Source organism: Heterocephalus glaber, unplaced genomic scaffold (assembly GCF_053883595.1).
Source record: "Heterocephalus glaber isolate CG9 unplaced genomic scaffold, H.glaber_assembly_v1.0 deba00001497, whole genome shotgun sequence".
Lineage (NCBI taxonomy): Eukaryota > Metazoa > Chordata > Mammalia > Rodentia > Bathyergidae > Heterocephalus > Heterocephalus glaber.
In genome coordinates this window covers 5925318-5942762 of record NW_028258320.1, presented here as the reverse complement: position 1 = coordinate 5942762, position 17445 = coordinate 5925318, and the positions used below count along the sequence as shown (strand labels likewise).

At 52.3% G+C, this 17445-nt stretch overlaps 2 protein-coding genes across 3 annotated transcripts; one reads left to right on the top strand and one right to left on the bottom strand.

Annotated features, from left to right (window-relative positions):
* Positions 1–425: 425 nt before the first annotated feature.
* On the bottom strand, positions 426–3658 carry Mad2l1bp (MAD2L1 binding protein). The gene is made up of 3 exons (XM_004846483.4): positions 3520–3658; positions 2803–3068; positions 426–1992 (listed from the first exon to the last, which is right to left on the bottom strand). The coding sequence occupies exons 1-3, from the start codon at positions 3563–3565 to the stop codon at positions 1480–1482; spliced, it is 825 nt and encodes a 274-aa protein (XP_004846540.1). The 5' UTR covers positions 3566–3658; the 3' UTR covers positions 426–1479.
* Positions 3659–9928: 6270 nt separating this feature from the next.
* Positions 9929–17075, top strand: Gtpbp2 (GTP binding protein 2). Of its 2 annotated transcripts, none has more exons than XR_002395653.2 (12): positions 9929–10155; positions 11935–11961; positions 12105–12289; positions 12595–12703; positions 12851–13048; positions 13288–13462; positions 13582–13801; positions 14100–14235; positions 14316–14374; positions 14946–15117; positions 15568–15686; positions 15920–16107. XR_002395653.2 is itself a non-coding variant. In XM_004846480.4 (12 exons), exons 1-12 carry the CDS (start codon positions 9970–9972, stop codon positions 16094–16096), a joined length of 1809 nt encoding a protein of 602 aa, XP_004846537.1. In that variant the 5' UTR covers positions 9930–9969; the 3' UTR covers positions 16097–17075. The 2 variants fall into 2 exon arrangements, 1 of the variants encoding a protein (XP_004846537.1); XM_004846480.4 differs by having other exon boundaries at positions 9930–10155; positions 15522–15686; positions 15920–17075.
* The last annotated feature ends 370 nt before the right edge of the window (positions 17076–17445 follow it).

Here is a 17445-nt window from a genome sequence, read left to right as displayed (position 1 = left end):
CAGAGACCAGCCAGGCAAAAAAAAAAAAAAGACAGTGCCTGGGCTGGGGATGTACCTTAGTGGTACAGCATTTGCCTAACATGCATGAGGCCCTGGATTCCACCCCAGTACCACTAAAATAAATTAATTTTAAAACCTAAAATTTTAAAATAGGGAGCCAAGGTCAGTGGCACATGGCTGTAATCCCAGCTACTTGGGAAGCTGGGGCAGGAAGATCACAAGTTTGAGGCCAACCTAAACAATTTAGCAAGATCCTGTCTCGAAAGGACTAGGGATATAGCTCAGTGGCACAGTGCTTGTCTAGCATGAGCAAGGGCCTGAGTTCAATCCCCTGTATAAAAAAATAAACAACCAGCATACATGTCAGATACTATGTTTCCAGCACTTTACATATATTATCTAACCCAAAAACCTTGGACCATCTGTACTGCTGTCCCCCTTTATTTATGTACAAGCACACCATTCCAACACCAGCCAGGTGAGGATTCTCCTCCAGGAAACATGCAGGAGGTTTTCTTCCCAAGGGTCCAAGAGTGCCAACCCTTAAGTGGTCAGGGCTGTGTCAAGCCAGTGTCAAGCCAGAGAGGCCACCAGCAAGGTTCACAATGGCCAAGTCAGACATAGCTGAAGAGAAACTGCCACAGGCAGGAGGACAGGGTTTTGCCAATAGCTACAGCCAGCAGCCATCAAAAGACTGCAGGGAAGGGCTGGGCAGAGCTCCAGGAAACATCTGGCTTCAGGAAGAGAACCCACAGGATCCCTGAGCAATCAAGACACAAAGCGGGTTGTGAAGACCCCTGTTTCTTACTCCATCTCTGCTCTGGGCACACAAATGTTTGGGGAACTTAATCCTCACACAGACCTGTATGTGGCAAGGAAAGAACGTTAGGCTACAAGTTAGCTGATAGGGACTCTCATCTCAATTCTGTTATCAAACCACTTACAGAAGTCATTTCACTTTCCAGACTGTCATAGGGCCGAGGAAGAGAAAAAACTACTAGTATAAAATCTTGGAAGCCCTGAAGCTGAAGAGGCCCAGAAGAAAAACAAAATAGCATAAAGGCTGAAGTCTCTTTGAGTTAACAATTTCAGGAAATTTTAACATGATTCTATTCATTTCATATATAAATTCATCCATCATGAGGCACACACACATTATTAACCTGGCAGAAATCCTGAAAGGACACAGCTAAAGCAGGAAAGGCCACCTCAGTAGGAGTCTGTCTATGGCCCCATCTTTGCTTTCCCACCCCAAACAAACATGACCCAGCACCCTCTGGGAAACCAGCTTGATTCAGAGAGGTGCTCCATGATGATGATTTCTGTCCTGGCTACACCTTCAGCCGTCTGAAGCTTGAGAAGGGAGGCAGCACCACCTTCTCTCACCAGGAAGGAATTCAGCTCATAAGAGACAGTGACCAGGTGCCACAGGGACAGAGCATGCAGCCAATGTGCTTTTAGAGCAAGAAGTGCCTGCAGTCACTCGTGGAAACCCTTAAGCGTCACTGGTGCCTGGAACCAAATGTAATCCTCAGAGCCCAAAGCTGGCACAGAAGGTCTGCCGCAGGACAGGGTCACGGTCAGTTTGTGACCTCGGGTGGGCACCCGGTAGTTGAGCTTGGGTCGAAACCACTCCTCTCCACAGTCACGGTGACCCTGCACCATGACGACAGTGCCCATGAGCGGAGGAGCCTGCAGCTCACTGAAGGCATCAGCCAGGAAGATGGCTCGGAAGAGACGGCGAAGACAAGCAGGCGTGCTCAGGCTCTGGTCCACGCTGAGGGGGGCCAGCCGGGATAGGTCAAGTTCATAGAACTCCTTGGGGCTTATGGCACTGCCCCCGAGGAGGATCAGCACTCGTGGTACCAGTGTCCGGGCAAAGAGGTCCTCCAGGTGGCCAAGGACGTTGTCCAGCTCCGCCAGGGCTTGCTGGCACTTCCTGCTGCTCGCCTCACTGGCAGTCCGAGGTTTCTTCCTTGCTGTGTCCTCTGCCTGTGAGGACAGAGCACGTGGGAGAGAAAAAGTAATATGGAAGTGCCTGCCCTTTGAAGAACTCCAGTGGGATGTGCAGACAGACTTACAGACTGGATTTCTAGGTCAATGAACTGCCATAACCACACGGTCCTATCAGAGAATGTTACAGTGTAAAAGAAAATATGGTCTCTGTGCACAACTATGATTCTTCTACACTCAGAACAGCAAAGATAGTACCCCAAGGCTAGAGGGCATCCAGACAGAAGCACAGGAACAAGGAGTATGTGGTCTAATAAAGATAATTCTGGAGGCCCTCCAGTCAAAACAGTAAGTTAAATACACAGCTTATTAATATATGCTCCCACCTAAACACTGAGAAAAAACTAAGAAATGAAAAGGAAAGAAACCAGAAGACAAGTGCTGAGAAAGAGTAGAGAACTAGAGAACAGGCAACAAGTTTTAAAAGATGGCATGGTGTCACCTGTAATCGAAACACTCAGGAAGGGATCACCATGAGTTCAAGGCTAGCCTGGGCTACATGGTGAGTTCAATGCCAGCCTGAACCTCATAGTGAGATCCTGTCTCAACCCCCCCACACACACACACAAATAAAAGCCCTAGGTTCACCCACCCCCACACACACACCTTTAAGAGGGAATTCATGAAGTCCAAATGCAACATACAACCGGAGTCTCAGAAGGCAGAACGAGAGAAGTGAGGCGTTAAGCTACCAAAAACTGGAGCCCTTGCAGCTGCTAGACCTGAACGTTTTCTCTCTGCCTACCACCTAAGGACCACCAAGTCCTCCCACCCACTCTCCTCGCGAACCTGGGGAGATGTTTTTCGGTAGAAGTGCTTGAGCTGTTCGTAGGGCAGAGGTAGTTGCTGGCGTTGGTACATGATGTGCTTTAGAAGTTCACACGTAAACCGGCAGCAGCCTTCCTGGCTCACAGGCCCAGGAAACACCACTGGTACCAAGCAGTCTCTTGGGCAAAAGAGCTCGGAAGGGTTGGGCGGTTCCTGGGCAGAGTGGGTCTCAAGCAGGTCTATCTGAGGGTCAGGAGCTTCTTCCGATTTCTCATACCATTTCAAGTCTAACCCAAGAACGGAAAGATAAAACGCGAAAAAAGAAAGCACTAGGTCAATGGGAGTCTTCCCGTTCCCTGTGGTCACGTCAGTCACCCCCGCGATGAGGGCACCTGCCACCCGCTCGGAGACCTCGCCACCTACCCACGTCATTTAAGGGACTGAAGGACGCAGAGGGGCTCGGAGTCAGGGACTGGGACTCCGCTCAGAGAGCGGCGGGCCCTGGCCAGGGGAAATGACTCCAAAGTCAAGTCACACGAGGCCCAGAACGCCGAAACCAAGAGAAGGCGAAGCAGCGCAACCCAGAGTGAAGGGGTCGCGGAAGATCTAGGCGGAGCCGGACGCGCGACCCGGAGCAGGGAAGACCGGCCGGAGGAAAAGTCAGCTAAATGACCGGGGGAGGTGGCAGGGAAAAATCAGGTCCCCAAGGCTCCCCAAACTCTGGACCCCACGCTTTACCAGGGACAGTGGCCGGGGGCAACACTTCCGGCTCCAGCGCCGCCATCACTCACTACCTCCTCCTTCCGCTGCCAACAGTCAGAATCGGCGCCCGCGCAGCAACGCAAAGGCCACACCCACTCCCCCCCCCCCGCGCGCGCTCCGTCGCACGGAAGTGAGGGCGTGGCACCGCCTCCTTGGGGCGAGATGGGCGGGGTTGAGGGTTGAGTCTCGCGCTGCCCTCTTAGCTCCTTGGTGCGCACGCGCCCAGCAGGGAACCTAAGGGTTTGGGAATGTCCTACACGTGCATCCTGCATCCTGAGTTAACTCTCCGCGGCTCACTTACTGTGTCCGGCCCTGTCCTCGGTCCTGGAGACCGTGAACAAACACTGTCCTCCAGGAGTGCATTGTCTGAGAGATGAAGTGGGGCAGTTAGAGTGGGCTGTGGAGGGCGCCTGGGGCAGGGAAAGGGAGGTCTCACAAATATGGGAAGAAGCCGTGTGACCTGTAAATTAGTAAGTTAGCAAGGTAAAGAGGAGGACTTGGTGTCCTTGGAGACCTTGAGAGACAAGAGCATCCTCTGTCAAAGACTGAAAAAAGTTCCTAATATAGAATGACGGTGAGCGGGGGATTTGGCTCAGTGGCAATGTGCCTGGCTCCCAAGCGCAAGGTCCTGAGTTTGCTCCCCAGTAACCCCAAAAAGAAAAGGAAAGAGTGACGCTGTAGTGGACAAACGAGCCACATCGTGCCAAGACCTTATCAGTGTCAATTCCTGAAAGGAAATGGGGACCCCTCCCCCCCACACACACACACACCAGCTCCTGGGATTGAGTCCAGGGCTTTTACACAAAGCTGCATCCTCAGCCCTTTTTTATGTTTTGAGTCGAGATTTCACTAAATTTCCCAGGCTGGGCTTGAATTTTAATCCTCCTGCCTCAGCCTCTCAGGGTGCTGGGATTACAGGCATGCTCTGTACCCCCAGCTGGGAAGCTTTTTTTAAAGTAGCAGAGTGACGTGGTTACATTTACATATTACAAATGTGATCTCTTGTGCTTGCTTCGGCAGCACATATAATAAATATTTAATCTCTACACTGGCTGTGGTGCAAAGTTTGAATTGCAGGGAGGATAAGAGAGGAGTCAGGGCCTGGCACAGTGGTGCCACCTGTAATCTCATCTACTTCAGAGGCGGGCGCATGAGGATGGCAAGGTCGAGACTGACCTGGGCACCCTAGCAAAGACACTGGGGGTAAAACATTTGTAAAAGGGTTGGGGATGTAACTCAGTGGCTGAGCACTTGCCTAGCACATGCCAGCCCCTGGATTCAATCTCAAAGAAAGAGAGGGATATTACAGGTAGTAACAGCAGTTACCCAGTATGGTGAAAGAGGGTAGTCTTTATTTATTTATTTTTATTTTTTGGTACCGGGGATCGAACTGGGGTCCTTGCACTTGCAAGGCAGGCAACGGAACCACTGGGCTAAATCCCTGGCCCTAGGGTAGTCTTTATGGTGAATTAGGGTAGTCGTAGTGGCTGGAGAGAATTGGGTGGACCCTAGAGATACAGTATTTAAAATCCAGTGAGCATGACTCAGTGGTGGGTCTGAGGAGAAGGGACAGAAAGACTGCAAAGACAAGCAAGTTTCTAGCTTCAGCAAGTGTATGCCTAGTTGTGCTATTCCATGAATGAAGGAAACACTTATTTGTTCTTATAGTACTCAGGATTGAACTTGGACCTCAAACAGAGCTACATCTCCAGCCTTCTCTTTATTTTGAGTCAAGGTCTAGTTGCAGGCTGGGCTTGAACTTTGGATCCTTCTGCCTCAGCCTCCCAGGGTGCTGGGATTACAGGCGTGTGCCATCAGCCCAGCTAAGAAGAGTAGGTGTATTGCACAACGAGTAAGGAGAACAGATGAGTTCAGTTTTTCACAGGTTGAGTTTGATGTCCCCATTAGACAGTGAAAGATATATTTAGCAACACATTTGGAATAGAGATATGTATTTGAGAGCCTTCAGGATGACAGTGGATAAACTCACCCAGGGAGGGTATATAGAATAAGAATTGGCTGAGATCCTGAAGACAGCAATGTTTATGAGATGAGCAGAGACACAGAAAAATCTGGGAAGACATGGGAGCAAAGAAGAGGATGTGTTTCCGGAAGTAGAGATGAGAGATCAAAACACACAGTACTACAAAAGTACAATGACTGAAATACTGTGGTATTGGACTAGGGATCTAGCTCAGTGGTAGAGCACTTGCCTAGCATACCCCAGGTTCTGTGTTTGGTCACCATTGCTGCAAGCAAAGATAAAACAAAACACAGCTGGGCATGGTGGTGCAGGCCTGTAATACCAGCTACTTGAGAGGCTGAGGCAGAAGGATTGCAAGTTCCAACACAGCCTAGAAAATTTAACAAGACCCAGTCAGAAAAATAAAAAGTAATCCAGGTGTGGTGGTACATGTCTGTAATCTCAGCACTTGGGATGCTGAGGCAAGAGGACTGTCATGAGTTCAAGGCCAGCCTAGGCTACATAGCAAGACACTGTCTCAAAAATAAATAAATAAATAAATAAGACTGGGACTCCCCAGTATCCCCCCCCAAAAAAAAGACTAGGACTATAACTCAGTGTCAGCCCCTAGGTCCAATCTCTTGTACTGAAAAAAATAAAGAAACAAAAGCAAAAAACACTGTGGCAGGGCTGGGGATTTAGCTCAGTGGTTCCGCCACCTGCCTCGAAAGCGCAAGGTCCCCAGTTCGATCCCTGGTACCAAAAAAACCCCCCAAAAAACACTGTGGCATTATCACAGATAACTGACTTAGGTAGAAATATTATAGGCAGTCAGACAGGGCTAAGCCCTCAAGGGAGTCAATGCAGAAGATGAGAACACATTACAACTGTGGCTGGAGGCACATTTGTTGAAGTCTGGGCCTCAAGATAAAGACATGACCAGGCCTACATGCCTCCCCAAGGGATAAGCAATAAATTAAAGATTATACTATAACTGGTATCACAGGGTCCAGTAAAGTCTAGATAGGCATCAGTCACTCTGGTGGATGACCAGGAACTCCTGATCCATCTCTTTCTAAAAAGGTCCTTGTTCTTTCCAAGTATACTTGCTACATGATCTGCTTCCCCATTGGATCAATATTACCTAAGCAATTAAACTTGTAATCTTATTGGTTGATCACAGTTTGACCCACGTTGTACCCACCTTGTGATTTTTGCTCTATAAAACTTCCTCTATGGCTGGAGTAATTTTAGCTCAGTGGTTCTGGCACCCTGCCTCCCAAGCGCAAGGTCCTGAATTTGATCCCCGGTACCAAAAAAAAAAAAACTTCCTCTGTGAAGTAGGGTCCATGGTAACCCACTTTTGGGTCCCCTTCTGTCTCTCAGGAACTATCTCTCTCAATAAAATTATTTTTTTTGGTACCAGAGATTGAACTCAGGACCTTACACTGTTGAGGCAGGTGTGGTGCCACTGAGCTAAATCTCCAGCCCTTTCTCAATAGATTTTTCTTACTCTTAATCTCTGCTATTCCTTTAGAATTCATTCTTCAATTTGGGGGAACATGAACCTGGCATATCTGACATCTAGCAAGTTGGGAGTTATATTAGTTCCCCTACATCAGTATTGGCTTAAAGATAAACAAAACAGAAAAGTCCAGAAGTAGATCTATGTAGGTCTTAGTACATGATGATGATGACTTTTCAAAGCAAATAATACAAGACAACTCTATTTATGGGAGAAAATTCAAATTCACTACACACACAAGGGCTGGGGATTTAGCTCAGTGGTTTCAACACCTGCTGCGCAAGCGCAAGGACCCGCATTCGATCCCCGGTACCAAAAAAAACAACCAAAAACAAATTCACTACACACCTACACACACACACACACACACACACACACACGACAAAAAGATAAATTCCAAATGGATTAAGGATCTAAACAAAAATAAACCTCACCCCCTAGAAGAGGGGCTGAAGGCACAGCCCCATGGTAGACTTAGTGGTTAGCTTGTACTAAGGCTCTGGGTTTGATCTCTGAGGGGAAAAACTCCTAGAAGAAATACTGGAAAAGAATTTATAATCTAGGAGTCGGGCTGGCTTAAGAGTGACACAAAACCAAGAAAACATAAAGGGAAACACTGCTAAACCTGAGTTTCAAATGTATGCAAAGGTACTATAATAACTAATACATGACTAATTACAAGCCAGGAAAAATGTTTGCATGTGACTTGTGTGTATCCATGATGTATACATAGCCCAGAGCCAACCACTTCATAGGTACCTTATAAGCAACACCTCCAGGAAGCTAATCACAACACCACCTTCCATTCCTCAGGATTCTGGTCTCCTCCTGGACAGACATTCCTGTTCAGCCTACTCCTCTGCCAACCTTCACTTCTGTTGGTGGTAGGTGACATTGTTCAAGCATGGGCTGTCAGAATGGTCATCCATGACATCTCTTAAAAGAAGTTCAAGCCAGGCATGGGTGGAATCACACACCTGTGATTCCAGCACTCGGAAGACTGAGGCAGGAGGATTGCCACAAATTCAAGGCCAGGCTAGACTACATAGTGAGTTCAAGGCTGGCCTGGACTACATAGCAAGACTCTGTCACAAACAAACAAAAAGTTCACTCAGCAAGAGAGGGGACTGGGATGGATGAAGTGAAATTGTGTGTGTTGGATTTGGTTGTTGAAAGATCCAAGTAGATGAAAGGACAGGGTTACTAGTAAAGTGCAGCAAGCTTGGATTATCAAGAGGGCTCAGAGGTGGTGGTAGAGATAATAATACTGGGGTGTGGTCTTATCTCTCCCTTCCAATCCCCATCCTTTTTGAGGTCTCCTGCTGAATTCCATAGTCTTAGCCTCTTAGCAGTTTTTCAGGTGGCCCTATAATGTTGTTTGGGGTTGAGCTCTGCAAAATAACCTTTTCCTCAACCACACAGGATACTGAAGAGATAAGTCATGTGTAGTTTCGACCACTGAAGACCCACAACACTGGCTAGACCTGGAAGGCCCTTTGCAGACTGGTCCTTTTCTCTCACCGCTGCAGGAGTCATGCCAGGTGGACAGCCACTGTGCCAACAGTAGACCTGCCTGCCTGCATGTGGACCTAGGAAGAGGCCATGGACACCACCAGGTTGGACCACTTGCAGGGATCACCAGAGGTAAGGCACTGTTGCTGCTTCTGGAAGAGATCTGGAAGCAAAAGCTGCTTTAGTTCTTGGCTATGTATGAACACCTTGTTGTTTGTGAAAAGAGGGAAGTGGACTCACTGTGGATGGTGAGTCACGAGATAGCCATGGGGCTGGAAATTAAACTCTGGCGTCCTGACTCCCAGCAATTCTGCTTTACCACCCTACCTTTCTAGTGTCTTGTACACTGGTTTGTGTCGCTGATCGTGTTTACTTACTGTATGCTGACGGCAAGAGCCATGAAGAGCAGGAGAGATAGCTTGGCAAGAAAGTTAAAAAGTCAACAGTTTTCTGGGGCCCTTGGCCAAGTTTCTATTCCCGGCCCACTTCCCCGCCCTCGAGAAGGTTGATGTAACCCGAGACCCAGCCCCGCCCCAAATAGGGGACTGGTCCTTCCTACAGCCCTGGCCGGTTTGAAACCAAACTCAGTTCTCTCCGATTGGTCTAGCTTCAAAACAAAGGGGAGGGGAGAGACACTTGCTGCAGGCATCCTCTCAGCACTCTGGCAGCTGGCTGGTTTATGGGTTCGAGCCTCGTGTCCCGGCCACTGCGGTGCCTGGGGCGGCTAAAACCAGACCCGGACGGTGCCAGCCTGGTAATAAACCCGTGACTACCGTATAAGGGTGGCATAATCATCTCCACAGTAACAGCTGTAATTAGGCTAACAACCATCTGCCTCCGCCCTGGCGCTCCCCCTGACTCACCCCAAGAACATGCCGGCCATCGGGGGAGAAACTGAGGCAGAGGTGGAGCTGGACAACAGGAGGGACCAGTTGCCCTGAATATTGCAGCTCCCCAGGCCCAAAACCTGTTGTCCGGGATCCGGGGCTAAGGGGCCAGACCCAGGGGCGCCCTCAAAGGTTGATTCTGATGTAAACCCTCGGCGCGGGAGACCGTCTCTAGCCGCAGGCTGCGGGGGCCTCCCTGGGGCCCAGGCCCAGGCCCAGGCCCAGGCCCTAGAGAATGCGAGCGGGGACGAGAAGCCGAACTATAGCTCCCCTTGGCCCCTTTGAGGAGCCCGCTCCTGCCCCGCCTCGCAGCGCCGACGGTCTGCGCCGCGATGCTTCCTGGGAAATGTAGGTCGGAGGCGCGCTCGTCCAAGCGAGGCCCGAGGACTCCAGGTCCCGTGGTGCCCCGCCGCCGGCGGGGCGGGAGGGGGCGTGGCCACCACCCCACTCCTCTGGGCCGGCCGACGCGGCGAAAGCTGTAGGGGCGGCGGGCGGTGGCAGGGGGGAGGGGTCGGGTGGGGGGTCGGCGGCCGCGACGGATGGAATCGCGGGTGTCGGAGCTGTTCGGCGGCTGCTGCCGGCCCGGAGGGGGCCCGGCCATGGGCGGAACCCTCAAGGCGCGGGGGGCCGGCGGCGGTAGCGGCTGCGGGGGCCCGAAGGGGAAGAAGAAGAATGGAAGGAATCGAAGCGGCAAAGCTAACAACCCCCCGTACCTCCCCCCAGAGGTGAGCCTTCGAAGAGTCGGAGCGACAAGGAACTGCACCTTCCCGACCCGGGATCCTCGGGAGGAGGGACGGAGAGCGCCGATCCCTCTTCCAGGACCAGGACCCTGGGGAGAGGGGCTTGGGGGAACCGTCCTTCCGGTACCGGACACCGGGGAGAAGGCGCAGGGACTGGACCTCGCCTGGGTGCTAGGACCTCTGGGAGGGAGCGAGATTCCCTTCTTACAACGATCACCCAGAAGTGGGGAGAGGGGTACCACCCCCTCGGGAAGAGTGGGTGGAATGGGGCACCCCCTACAGGTGCTGCGCCAGGGGAGGCCGGCAGGGGAACCACGACTTTCTCCAAACTTGGTCCCAGGAAGAGAGGAGTACCAGGAAGAGAGCAGCATGTTCTTTCCCTGCCCTTAGTTCACCGTCCACATAAAACCAGCGACAGTTAGGCTGGTCCTCTGCCCTTTGCTTGTCCCGGAGGGGAGGGGACAGAGAACAGCCTACTGCTCCATCTGTCCTTAAAGCAAAGAGCAACTGCTACTTTGTTCCTCCCTCTGGAGATAGGATCCAGGGGAAGCACTTAACCAGTCAAACTTTAGCACGTACCTGTCACCCGGATTGCAGGCCCCACTCCTAGAATTTCTATTAGGCAGGGGATGGCCTGAAAATCTACGTTTCTTACCAATCTGCGTATGATGCTAATGCTGCTGACCTGATGCTAAGCTTGGAGAACCATTGACTTAGCCTGTCATCCTTGGACACATTTCAGGGATTAACCTTTCTGACCCTCCACCCCCAGCAGAATGATACGAGGGTTCATTTAGAAAGGTCTTTGTTGGAGAAAGATCTGTACAGGGCCAAGAGGAACAGAATGAATGCAGGAGGGGGAGAGGAAACAAAAAAATAGCCAGGGAGGAGGGGTACAGAAATGCAGATGGCAGAACAGGCAAACCCCCAACCTTTTGCACCTGAGAGGGGAAAGCTCAAGCCAAAGGATGCTCTGTGCTGTGCTACAACCCAGAGGTGGGAGAGAAGATTGTAGGGTGGGTTCAGGATTTCACCCTGAGGTGTGAGAATTAGGGAACAAGCAGGAAAAGCCATCATGAGTCTGGTTTATGGAACCTGTCACTTTCATTACATTTTCTGAATTTCTTTTGTTCACCTCAGTCCCAACTTGTTTTGTATTTTTGGTTTTGGTTTTGGTTTAAGACAGGGTTTCACTGTGTAGTTCAGGCTGGCCTTGAACTCATAGCTATCCTCCTGATTCAGCCTCCTGAATACTAGGATCACAGGTGTTTGCCACTGTGCTCTGCTTATTGGCCCCAACTTTGGAGTTCTGCTCCTTTCTCCCTGGGGCCCCCTTGCCTCGAGCTTGAGGTGACCAGTACTGATCTTACCTCTTGGCCCTGGTCCAAAACCTCTTGTAGCCTCTTATACTTGACATCAGCTTCAGGGAGTGGGCAAAAAGGAAATGGTGTTTTCCCAATCGGTAGCAAAAAGACCTCAACAGCCTGGCACTGAGGAGACATAGACATCTGGGAAGAGCAGCTTTAAGGAAAGGGGAGATTGGGGTTCCTTTCCTGGCTTAAGTGGGGGACTCACTGTGTCCTTTTATCTGCCTCCTCAGACAGGCCACCTGAAGGGTGCGTAAGGGGTTATCTGCCCCGACCTTCCTGGCACTGGCCTAAGCCAGTGGCCTGGGCCCTGCTGTCTCTGCCTGGGACCAGTGGGACCTGCAGGGAAGTGGGGATTGGTCTGACGCTGTGGTAATTACGCCCTGTTTCTTTTCAGGCGGAAGATGGAAACATCGAATATAAAGTGAGTCTTAGGCTGGGGAATAACAGAGGAGTCAATATTTGGGGGACAGGGAAAGCCCTGGTCCTTGGGGAAAGATAGGTGGAGACCATGTGCATATGAGACACCTCTGACTTTGCCTTCCATGATTCCCTACCATCCTTAAGCTGAAGCTGGTGAACCCATCCCAGTACCGCTTTGAGCACCTGGTGACCCAGATGAAGTGGCGGCTCCAGGAGGGACGTGGTGAGGCTGTCTACCAGATTGGGGTGGAGGACAATGGGCTGCTGGTGGGGCTGGCTGAGGAGGAGATGCGGGCCTCCCTCAAGACCCTGCACCGGATGGCAGAGAAGTACGCTCCCTCTTTCCTACCTAACTCAGGGGACCCATCACCAGGGCCTGTGGGCTGAGTGGGGATTTCCTGCTGCTCTGTCCCTAGGGTTAGGGGCCAAGTACAGCTCCTCCCTGGACCTGGCCTTTCTGCCCCTTGATTAAAGATACATTTTCTTGTTTGTTACTTACTGTGCCTTGGAGGAGCTGGGGATGAAGGACAGATTGGAGGGAACTTGGTGAATGGGAGGTACAGGAAGGTCCAGGGCTAGGCTGGAATGGGGGGAGTCCCTGTGAGATACAGCAACTGTGGCCTTGCTGTGATAGGGTTGGGGCGGACATCACTGTCCTCCGGGAGCGAGAAGTAGACTATGATAGTGACACACCCCGGAAGATCACTGAGGTGCTGGTGCGGAAGGTCCCCGACAACCAGCAGGTGAGCACGTGGCCTCCCTGCCCCCAAGAGTCCCCCTGGCAGCATGTTCTTCCCTGGTTGGGGTCCTGGGGTGTCTACATCATCTCTCGCTCTCACCCTTCTCTAAAAGTGGAGCCTGGAGCCCTTACCACTGCCATCTGTCCACAGTTCCTAGACCTCCGAGTGGCCGTCCTGGGGAATGTGGACTCAGGGAAGTCGACCCTGCTGGGAGTCCTGACCCAGGGGGAGCTGGACAACGGGCGGGGCCGGGCCCGGCTCAACCTTTTCCGACACCTGCATGAGATTCAGTCTGGCCGGACCTCTAGCATCAGCTTCGAGATCCTGGGCTTTAACAGCAAAGGAGAGGTGCATGGGATCAGCGGGACCCAGTGGGGCTGACTCTGAGGAGGCCAGGGCGGAGTATAGACGAAGCACCAGGGAACAAGAGCAAGCTCTTTCCCTCTTAGGACGAAAATGGAGAGTCAGCTGAGCTCAACGGAAAGTGGTGCTCAGGGCTGAAAGGCAGGGCTCCCAGGGACTGGCTTAGGTCCTGGCATAAAGGGTTGAGGGCTTGCAGAGCACTGAGACCCTGGGTCCCGGGCCAGGTGGTGAATTACAGTGACTCTCGGACAGCAGAGGAGATCTGTGAGAGCAGCTCCAAGATGATCACCTTCATCGACCTGGCTGGCCACCACAAGTACCTGCATACCACCATCTTCGGCCTCACCTCCTACTGCCCCGACTGTGCCCTGCTCCTCGTCAGCGCCAACACAGGGATTGGTATGAGGTGTCAGTGGGGACAGGGCTGAAGGGAGGTACCACCTGTCCCTGCCCTGGGAGCCACACCAACATGCCTCCCCTCCCCCTTCTCTTGCTGCGTGCCCTCCTTCTGTGAGCAGCTGGCACTACGAGGGAGCATCTGGGGCTGGCGCTGGCCCTGAAAGTGCCCTTCTTCATTGTGGTCAGCAAGGTGGACCTGTGCGTCAAAACCACAGTCGAGAGGACAGTACGCCAGCTAGAGCGGGTCCTCAAGCAGCCTGGCTGCCATAAAGTCCCCATGCTGGTCACCTCTGAGGATGATGCTGTCACTGCTGCTCAGCAGTTCGCGCAGTCACCCAAGTAAGTGTGTCTTACCTGGAAGCCCTGATTCACAGGGAGGGCTGCATGGGGACCCCTCTGGGGCCAGGCCAGCTATGACCCAGTTCTGCGGCCTTTCCAGCTTGGGACTTCAGGAGTTCCTGTGAAGGGCTTTTGACCCCATCCCAAGCCTACCTGGAGATTTCCTGATGCTGGGGACCCTGGAGATGTTGCTGTTTCCCTTGGCTTCCCTGAGAAAAGCTCCCCTCTCCATGTGGGGCCTGGCCTCTATTTCCTGCCAGCCTTCCCTCCCCTGCCCCTTCTGTGCCTTCCCGTGCAGTGTCACCCCCATCTTCACGCTGTCCAGCGTGTCTGGGGAGAGTCTGGACCTCCTCAAAGTCTTCTTGAACATCCTGCCCCCGCTCACCAACAGCAAAGAGCAAGAAGAGCTCATGCAGCAGTTGACAGAATTCCAGGTAGCAGGCCCGGGGGCGAGGAGAGTTGCTGGACCTGCCAGCCCTACTGGGCAGGACAGTGACAGTTTTCTTGGCCCCAGGTGGATGAAATCTACACCGTACCAGAGGTGGGGACTGTCGTTGGAGGGACACTTTCCAGGTGAAGTGCCTTGTTTGCTACCCGCTCAGCCCTCTCGTAGCCCTGTACGCAGACGTCCTGGCCCGAAGGAGGAGCCCCTGGAGCTAAACAGCCCTCCTCAGAAATCCTTGCTTGGAGATTAGGCTTTCACTAGGGGAGAGCTGGAAGCTGGTCGCTTACCGCTGCCTCCCAGGACTCGCCAGGGCCCTGAGGGAGAAGTGTGGGTCATGGGCCACAGGAAGAAACCTAGAGTGCATTCAGTTGACCACGTCTCACATAGGGAACTGGGAAGAGGACTGCTGAAGCACAGGGTGAAACCCAAGGGGACCACTTGCTCCCTCAAGGACCAGGTGTTGGGTGTTACTAGGCCCATGGGTGCCCCACTGGCGCTGTCACTGAAGCCTCTTCTGGTGTCAGCCTTCAGAGTGAATACTGGGCCAGCCAGGCAGCCACCCATACCCGTGTCTGAATTAGGGCTCCTGTTTCCTACTTGAGGAACTCAGCCCCGGAAGGGAAAGCATGCTTGGGGTGACCCTAATGAAGCAGGCAGGGGACCCCAGGCTGACCCTGTGCCCTGCCCTCTGGGTTGCAGTGGGATCTGCCGCGAGGGTGACCAGCTGGTGGTGGGCCCCACTGACAATGGCTGCTTCCTGGAGCTGAGGGTGTGCAGCATCCAGCGCAACCGCTCAGCCTGCCGGGTGCTTCGGGCTGGGCAGGCTGCGACGTTGGCCCTCGGAGACTTTGACCGCGCCCTCCTTCGCAAGGTGAGGGGATCAGAGGGCAGGGAAGTGCTGGGAGCTGGCTACTGACAAGGGCCACCTGTCTGAGCTACCCAGAACAACTCAAAGGAATGCAGGCCCTGACCCTAGAAGTTTAAGGTCTGGTTACACAGACCCATGTGTGAAAACACTCAACCCTCAAGAAGCCCAGATGGCTGTCTGAATCATTGTGGTGCAAGCCAAATGCCCAGGACCCTAAAACCACAAAGCTTTGGCAGGCAGAGGACATGGGAGGTTAGTGAGGGTGCCTTCCTAGAGAAGTCTGGAATGTTGTCTTCAGAGGCCTCTGGGTTGGGAGTCATGAAGAATAATTCAGGAGCTTCAAGGGTGTGGGGAGACCAGGAGAGAGGGTCTGACACCAGGTCTGCCTGGGGACCGTGCCTCCCTAGGGCATGGTGATGGTGAGCCCCGAGATGAACCCCACCATCTGCTTAGTGTTTGAGGCAGAAATAGTCCTACTGTTCCATGCTACCACCTTCCGACGAGGATTCCAGGTGACAGTACACGTGGGCAACGTACGTCAGACAGCTGTGGTGGAAAAGATCCATGCCAAGGTAAGAGGGACCCACCCATGCCTCACTTCTCCAGGAGAAAGTCAGAACTCTGCCTCAAGAAAAGTAGAGGCCTGAGCTCAGACTTGCACAGAAGTCCCTGTTCCCACGGAGGGACAGAAGCCCGCTTGGGGGTACGGGCAGCAGTCCACACAGAGGCCCTGAGGGTGGACAGTCAGGGTGGTAGGGATGCCATGGGAAGCACTGCCTAAGCAGTGTCCACTTCTCTGCTTCAGGACAAGCTGCGGACAGGCGAGAAGGCAGTGGTTCGTTTCCACTTCCTGAAACACCCGGAGTACCTGAAGGTGGGCGCCAAGCTGCTGTTCCGGGAAGGTGTCACCAAGGGCATTGGCCATGTCACTGATGTGCAAGCCATTTCAGCAGGTGAAGCCCAGGCCAATATGGGCTTCTGAGTCCTCCAGGCAGGGCAGCTCTTGCTGTTCCTACAATACATAAGGTGACTTCCGGCCAAGCTGCCCCCTAATGGTGGCTGTGTGTAATAGGCTAGGGAAAGAGGGGTGCTGCCGCCTGCTTCCCGCCACCTTTCTGGAGAGGTGTCAGGCTTGGTGAGGCAGGAAGGGCAGTCCTGTGGGAGAAGACTGAATTGAGGGTAGTGCCCAGCTGCTGTCTGCCCTGGCAACCCTGTGGCCTGCCTACTGGAAGGAGCTAACTATAGCCACCTTGGCCCCACTATCAGGACTGGCTGTGACTTACCAGTGTGATCCTTGCACTTCAGGAATTGTCACAGCTGAGGTGGCCCTTGAAAGTGCTTCCTTTTCTATACCTCTTCTCAAGGCCATGTAAGTTGCCCATTTCTGACTGTGAACAAAAGACACTGAATAGCAGTGCTCCCACATAAGCTGTGCTGAGACCCAGGGTCTGTTCCTCAGCTTTATTTCCTGTCCCCAGCTCCTCCTGTCACAGGCCCCACAGGTGCTACTTGTCATGCTGGCCCAGGTGTGGGGCTGCTGGGCTGAGGCCTGGCATACAGAAGGCCAGCTGCATGTCACTGTCTCGTCCTTCCCTCTGCAGTTGTCTTGTCGGCCCTCATCAAATAGTTGTACCTTCTCAGACTGGTGTCTGGGGGATCTGACCCACAGTTCCACACCCTTCCATCCTCACCCTACTTCCTCTTCAACATAAACCTCATTTTAGTAATTTGTAGTGCCTGTCCCCTTCCCTCTGTTGCAGGGAACCAGGAGAAAAGGGAAAGATATTACCCTATTTCCTACTCTTTCAGTACAAACTCCTCCTTTCCCTTTGTTAGTGTCCTGGGTTCCCACGGACTCAGGGATTTGTTGATTGAGGTTTCTCTGCATATATATATATATATATATGTATATATATATTTAAATACACATATATTGTACAGAATAAAAATGTTTTATTGAATACATTGTGCTTATGCTTAAGACCAGATTCACTTCCAGAGCTGGAGTCCTCTGGGGGATTAGAGACAGGTGAGACCAACTGTTACCGAGCCCTGAATAGGGAAAGAACTCATCTATTACCCTGCTCGCCATTGTGTCCCCACCACAGGATCAGTGCTCAGTCTGTGTACTCCTGCCTGTCAGGCATAGTTCTTTGAGGGAGCAAAGCAGAAAGTGAAACAGGCCTTTTCATCTCAGATAAGCAGCCACTCTGTATTTGAGTTGGCCACTTGTCAGTTACAGAAAACATGACATTTTGAGTTCTAACTCTGACAAAAGAAATAGCATGATAAATGTGGCCCATGGTCCTGTGTGGCATTCACCACCACTCA

Excerpts from the sequence above, each read along its gene's own strand:
- Gtpbp2 (XM_004846480.4), top strand. The coding sequence starts at position 9,970 with ATGGAATCGCGGGTGTCGGAGCTGTTCGGCGGCTGCTGCCGGCCCGGA. Across the intron at positions 11,962-12,104 it reads ATGGAAACATCGAATATAAA|CTGAAGCTGGTGAACCCATC; the intron begins GTGAGTCTTAGG and ends ACCATCCTTAAG. Across the intron at positions 12,290-12,594 it reads CTGCACCGGATGGCAGAGAA|GGTTGGGGCGGACATCACTG; the intron begins GTACGCTCCCTC and ends TTGCTGTGATAG.
- Mad2l1bp (XM_004846483.4), bottom strand. The coding sequence starts at position 3,565 with ATGGCGGCGCTGGAGCCGGAAGTGTTGCCCCCGGCCACTGTCCCTG. Across the intron at positions 3,069-3,519 it reads GCCCCCGGCCACTGTCCCTG|ACTTGAAATGGTATGAGAAA; the intron begins GTAAAGCGTGGG and ends TTCTTGGGTTAG. Across the intron at positions 1,993-2,802 it reads ACCGAAAAACATCTCCCCAG|GCAGAGGACACAGCAAGGAA; the intron begins GTTCGCGAGGAG and ends CTGTCCTCACAG.